This window comes from Limulus polyphemus, unplaced genomic scaffold (genome assembly GCF_000517525.1).
Source record: "Limulus polyphemus unplaced genomic scaffold, Limulus_polyphemus-2.1.2 Scaffold6869, whole genome shotgun sequence".
In the NCBI taxonomy this organism is placed as follows: Eukaryota; Metazoa; Arthropoda; class Merostomata; order Xiphosura; family Limulidae; genus Limulus; species Limulus polyphemus.
The window spans coordinates 9551-16221 of record NW_013672479.1 but is presented as its reverse complement, the minus strand read 5'-3'; the positions used below and the strand labels follow the sequence as shown (position 1 = coordinate 16221).

The 6671-nt window shown below is 30.6% G+C and overlaps 2 protein-coding genes across 2 annotated transcripts in view; one reads left to right on the top strand and one right to left on the bottom strand.

Moving 5' to 3' along the window:
- Window positions 1-772: 772 nt before the first annotated feature.
- LOC111089638 lies at window positions 773-2796 on the bottom strand. The gene is made up of 2 exons (XM_022402503.1): window positions 2298-2796; window positions 773-1817 (listed from the first exon to the last, which is right to left on the bottom strand). Exons 1-2 carry the CDS (start codon window positions 2778-2780, stop codon window positions 1239-1241), a joined length of 1062 nt encoding a protein of 353 aa, XP_022258211.1. The 5' UTR covers window positions 2781-2796; the 3' UTR covers window positions 773-1238.
- A 1780-nt stretch (window positions 2797-4576) lies between these two features.
- LOC111089637 overlaps window positions 4577-6671 on the top strand; it is an 11397-nt gene continuing 9302 nt past the window's right edge. Inside the window, exon 1 of the mRNA XM_022402502.1 lies at window positions 4577-5041. Within this exon, the coding sequence (XP_022258210.1) occupies window positions 4577-5041 (465 nt within the window). The remainder of the gene's footprint in view (window positions 5042-6671) is intronic.

Genomic DNA, 6671 nt, shown 5'->3' with positions numbered 1-6671 from the left:
GGAGACCAGTATGGAAGAAGATATGTCCTGTAAAATTAAGAGACTTTGTTGCATTTTAATTTTGTATTTGTAAATTCTGTACATTTAATTAACTTATTGTTCATTATCTATTGGTTTAATGTAAGAGGCTATTGTTCGGGACAAATAATACTAAGGAAGGGGCAGTGTTATGACAGCGGAAGTACGCGACACTGCGAGCTGCACGATGGAATATTTCGAAGGATCATGAAGGCCTGAGTGCATTCGAGAAGCCCTCTTTTTGTGTATAAGCCTCGCGAGAAAAACTAAATCTATAATTTACTAAAACCTTACCAAATTTAATGAAGATACACATAGTACATTCAGAGTATAGTATGGTCTTACACTTGCAATGTATGCCAAATTCATGATTAGTATTAATGATATTGTACAAAAAGTACAAGACAGTGTATGAAAGAAAAATTGCCACAATACTTTAAAGAACAACAAAGATATTAAGAATACAGACAACAATCATATATATTTTTGGCTTCATATTCTTATTCAAATTGTTTGTCAACTTTCTGATAAAAGCACTAATTTTTTCACTCACAATACAGTTAAATAATCAACAAGATATGAAATAATTAACACTATAGCTTAATAAACACACAAGTATACCTGTACTTCACTTAACTGACTATACAAACACATATCCACACAAAATATCTGAACTTACCAGTAATTAACATCAATAACAATAAAGATGATGTTACATGTGCCACTGAAGAATCAATTAAACAAGTGAATTTCTTTATCATCAACTGCTTTAAAATATGATGAAATCTCCTGGTTATGAAACTTGTCAAACTCCAGAAGTTTACGAATACTGAATCTTCGAAATTTTTTTAGTGGTTTCTCTGATAAAACTGAAGGCTCAGAATCAGCACTCAAACTTGTGTGAGAGTTCTTTTCACTAAGATTGGTTTTAGTTGCAGGATTGTTAAAAACTAATTTAAGCAACTCTGAATCTGAGTGAGAAACTTGACTGAAATCTGGTGTTGATTGAGAATGAAGCAACTTTTTGGTCCTCTGCAACTTTCGTTGAGGTAATTTTGATCGATACAGCTTATTTTCTCTAGATTTTAGTCCTAAATTATAACAAATCTCTTCTATATCATCAGCTGTAAACCCAACTACTCTACTTTTTGGTGACTCATCAATTTCCATAATGCCATTTATTCGATTTTCTTTTAAGTTACCTGTTACAAGTGGACATGTTACTTGACATTTAGATTTACTTTTATCTTTACCATATTTAATTTTCTTTTTTTCTTTTTTTCACTTGAATCCTGAACATGAGGAATACCTTTATTTTCAGAAACAAATGCCATTTTCCCCTCTTGTTCTAATGAAAAGTTTATTTTTTTTGGCTTGGTTTTTTTGCTAGGATTATCTTCTGTGCTATTTTTCCAGGATAACTGGTTGTTTATTTTGCTTAGTGGCTGAACTAGTTTTCTATAACACATTTCAAATTCTGTTGGTGACTGTTTCCTACTCTTCTTTGATGAGACACATTTCAATTTGATTTTGTGTCTGGAAATATATTGCTCATTATATGATGTAAGACTTTCCTGAATTAATGGGGATTCGCTGATACTTCCTGCTGTATCCTTTAATTTCTTTAGGGTGAGATTATTATAATCTCGAGAAAAACAGATGCATTTTTCAGGATTTTGTCTTTTACAAACATTTAGGACAGGAAAGCTTACTTTCTTATTACTATTTTCTGAAAGTTTCTCTGTCTTTAAATGGTGTATTGTACTTTTGAAATTTTCTTCTACATTTCCATGGTTTTCAAGCTCTTGTAAAAACAATTTAGTCAACACTTTAGAAGAACTGTATTTTTTTACTTTCCCTTTTCTGGGTTTGGACCCTTCACTGATCTTTCGATCTTTCCTCCCAGTTTGTTTTATTATAGATTTCTTCATTTTTTCAGACCAAGAAGATGACAATGAACTTGATCCTGAATTTACTTTAGAGCTAGAGCTATTCTTCTGTGCACTAGATATAAATTTACCTGAATTTGGTACATCACTAGTGCGATAATTCTCATGACATATTTTAAAAGAAGTATACTGTGATGTTGATTGTCTTGAAATAAAAGGACTTGAATGTTTCTTTCTTTTCATTTGTTTTAATTTTAAACTTAGCCTTACAGATCTTTCATTTGTTGATTCTTCCACAGTTTGACCAAAATTTGATGAACTGTCTGTGTCATTCACATTAGTTACCAGATTGTTTTTATGAAAACATTTACAGTTGTTTGAGATAAATTCCTTGTAGCTCTTACTTGACTTTTCTACTGTTTTCTGTTCTTTTTTTAATCCACTTCTTTGGCTTTTACACTTAGCTTTCTTTTTATCTCTTTTTCTTTTAAGAGAAAGATTTCCCCTTGGCTGAATTTCACTTTTTTCAACAGAAGTTTCTTTATCTGAATCAGAATTATGACGTTCAATATACAACCAATCACAAATTTGTGAATGTTTCCTTGCTATACGATTCCTGCCTTTTACCAAGGTTGATTGGTTTTTCTTGCACCTTTTTGATGCTAAACCAATATTACTATTCAATCTTGATGCAGTTTCACTGGCTAATTGTGAATCACTAGTTATCGTACAATTTTTAATACCTTCTTTTAATTTGGCTCTAAAAATCTTACTTGTTGCTTTGTTACGAGTTTTTTCAATGTCACCATCTAACTGAAGGTTATTTTCTACTGAAAAGGTTCTCTTGGAAGATTGTGAAAATCTTTCACACATATGATAATCAAGTGCTTCATTCATCAATAGAAGATGTGGAATTAAAAACTCATAACCTGAGTAGTGATTTAGAAAACAGTAAAAAGAAAGATATTTCACATGAAGCATTTGGTTAATTTAAAAAGTAGGTTTACACAGTGTGAAATTGAAACTCTACCAACAAGTAAGTGGATAAAAGAAGAGCTGGATGTCTTGTCAATTTTGTTTTTTCTTGTTGTTTCATAATTTTTTTGACATGTATAATTATTTGTTTTGTTCCATCTTGTAACGTAGGTAGTTAAAGAAAAAGACAATGAGATATCAGGAAGAAATGACAAACATGTGGAAGTTTATCCTAGTGGTGCCTGTTTTGATTCACACTTGAAATATTCTCCATCCATCTCTTTGAACTATGCCAAAAGTGATCATGTTAATCAGCCGTGGTTTCTTTGTTAAGAAGTATAATGAAATGAAAGTTTGTGGTGTCTATTAGATGCACAAAAGGTGGTTTGTTTGCAGAGTACAATTTTATTTTAATACTTTTTCCAGGCTAGTATAGTGTTTGAATTTTTACTTTGTTTTTAACTTTAAATGTAAATTTATGTGAAACTATTCTAGCTTAAGTTCAAGAATCATATTTAACCCAAAGAATCTTTAAAACAGTAGTAATTATAAGTCATTCAACTAAAAGAAACTGTATATCAGAAAACAGTATCTTGAGTTTTGATATTTTTAAAGAAGCTTAGTTTGTACAGTAGATTTATATAATTTGAATGGTTATAGTAAATGATAAGGTTTTAACTGTCAGTTATTAGCATTGTAAACAGAATGTGTGTCTGCACTCCACTAGACATTTCATTTATATGCCATTCCCACAAAATATCTCCAAAAAAGTGATGTCTCTTCACTAATCATGATTTATAACTATCAATTTAATGATAAACACACTTACAATATGTTTGAATGATTCATTGCTGTGGTGTACAACTTGAAGGAGGAATTTTCTGTTTTTCTTTCTTATTATTTCCTTAATAAGGGCCAAACCCCTTTCAGCATTGACATTTACCACTTTCAAGTGTTGAACTGTTTGTAGTGCCTCCCTGTATTCCTCTGAGCTGCCATTTCTAGGGATCATATTCCAGTAATCCAAATGGAATTTTGAGGCATCTGAAGAAATATGTTGTGTTCTTTGTGGTGAAATCTTCAGTTAAAATGTCCACAGACTTCTTTATATTCAGCTAGATGTAAAATTTCAACTACATCGAACAACCCCTAAATGTTATTCAATATAGATAAAACTTGATGTGAAGTACTCATTTATAATATTGGAGCAAAATGATGGGTGGAATGTTGTAATCCAAAGCTTCAGAAATAAGGACCAGTCTAATGTATAATTATTTTGATGATTTTTAAAACATTTTAAGAATAATGCTGAGTTTAAACTGCATTTGAAGTTTTAAGGAAACTCTTTATAGTTTTAAAGTTTTATTGGAACATTTTTAATATTTGAGGTTTAAATATTTGTTTTTATCTTTAACCTTTACTAAGCTCCAGTATATCATTTCTCAGACACTTATTCCAGTGTGATATGTTGAAGAAATTGGAAGAGAGAAATTTTGAAAACCAAAGAACTACCACAAGAAAGTTTGGAATCTGCTAATGTAACTTCACAAAAAAGATTAAAGACTTAAAAAACAACTTTCAAGTCTAAACTGAGCATTACAACAAAGAGTAACAACTCTGCATCACCATCTTCTGAAGACTTGTTTGATCATACTTCAAACTGGTGCTCCATCTCGGGTTCAGATAATTTTAAAATGGAAAAAAGTATGGATAAGAAATGTTCCAAAAGGACTCAAAAAGATACAGATGTTACCACAAAACTTCCATCTTATAAACTACCAAAAACTTCAGTAACATTAAATTTTGAGCATCATCTAATTAAAAAGTCTAAAGAAAGTTTTTCTGGTTATTCCACCCACCCATTTTCTCAGTCAAACCTTGGAAAGGTTGAAAAGTTAGGAAAACATAAGAAAATTAAAAGGAAGAAAGTTTTTTCACTCACAGACAATGACAATCAACTTTTATCATCTCAACAGGCAATAACATCTGTGGCAAAGAATCATGAAATAATAGATAATAGCTCTACAATAGAACTTAGCATCCTTGATTATTACACAGCAGACAACAGAAGAAAACACTCTAGACCCAAGAAAAGAGAGGAAATATCACCAGTATCTGAACTTTCACCTCTGACACTTAAACATCAAAGACAGTTAAAAGTATGTATAATCTGCCCTCAGGTTAATTACTGAATTATAGAAGACAGTTTCCTAACAGCAAAAATAAAACAATAACAATGGAAGTGACTAACTACACCAAAATCATATAACTATGTAATTATACTACTGTACATACAATAAAATAAATAATTTATAATGCATAGCAAATAAGTTTTATATTACACAGTACATATGGTGCGAAGCCAATGCAGTCTAGAACTTCAACCTTATTGAGAAACATCGAAAAATAGACAAAGTTTCACACTTAAATGTATCTTTTTGTCCACTGGAACAAAATTATTGGGTGAGATCTTTAGAACTTTTAAACTGACATTTTACCTCCAAATAAGAACCACTAGTACACTTCAATTAAGTTCTTCTGTAATTGAACTAGAAAATGACTGTTGGTAAAGCTGATGCAGACACAGATTATTGAATAGTATTCAGAAATGATTAAGAAAATCAAGAAAAAGTTTCATTAAAGTGTAAGCTCAAACCTAAATGTCTGTTTTGAAGTAGAAAATGTTTTATTTTGGTGTTTAATTATCTTTAGAGGTGGCTGGCTGCAAGACAAATTTTCCATAGCTGCTGAGAGGATAAAAAAAGAAATTAAAAACAGTAGAATAATTTATTAGTTTTAAGCTTAGAAAGTTTTTTGTGACATAATCAACAGTTATCAGATAGCCTTCTTGTGAGGTTCAATATGCCTGAATAAATATATTGATGGTACATTATTTTTATTTCATATCAAAAGTAGCAATATTAGAAGGACAATTGTTTATGTTTTTATTAAATTCTCATGATATGTCTCTTATGAGCTCTCACAATGAAATAAATACTCCTTCTACATTTAGTTAAAACAAATTGTTTCACACTTTATCTTCAATGATTAAATTCTACAAAATTGCTTTACCACAAATGAATCTTCTTTACTTTTTGGACAAAATGAAAAAACTTGTATCCTTTGAAGAGATACCTTTACCTATGAAGTAGCTTCAAACCCCTGAGGTGTTTGAAAAACAGTATCTACAACCGCCTCACTGCCTTACATCCACAGTAGGCGTACTCTCCTTAAAACATATAATGAAATTCATAAAAATGAACAGTGATTACATTGGATTTTTTGCTAACACTGAATAACCTAGCAAACACAAGTAATTAGATTTTCTTGAAAGCTGAGAAGCAAAAATGTTTTCTTTTTCTCAACAGATCTACAAAAATGGTATTGAAACCTTCCAAAAAGATGCAAAAGTTTAAAATTAAAGAATCATCTGAAAGGCAAGTGTGCATCAAAACAATAAAAACACGTCTAAAGAATTATGTCAATGAAACTGCAGCACATTTTCAGTCTTATGTCAGAAAATTAAGATATTCTTCATGAAAAAGTGATATATAATCATTTTTACTTTCATTTCTAGGGTAGAAAGAGGTTCAGGATTAATGTTTCAAGTTACGTACGTTTACCAAGAAAACGAAGATTAGTGTGATGAATTATCAGCTCTCTACTCACCCTACCACAGCTACTGCTGATTAACAAAACAGTTATTCATATTTGCATTACTAAAAAAAGTCCATAAACATTTCATCTTGTCATTTTAACTAAGTTGAATCACAACTTTTCCAATATTCT

Coding starts and splice junctions, on each gene's coding strand:
- LOC111089638 (XM_022402503.1), bottom strand. CDS start 2,780: ATGTGTGAAAGATTTTCACAATCTTCCAAGAGAACCTTTTCAGTAGAA. Junction 1,818..2,297: donor AGTCAAGTAAGAGCTACAAG/GAATTTATCTCA, acceptor TTACAAGAGCTT/GAAAACCATGGAAATGTAGA.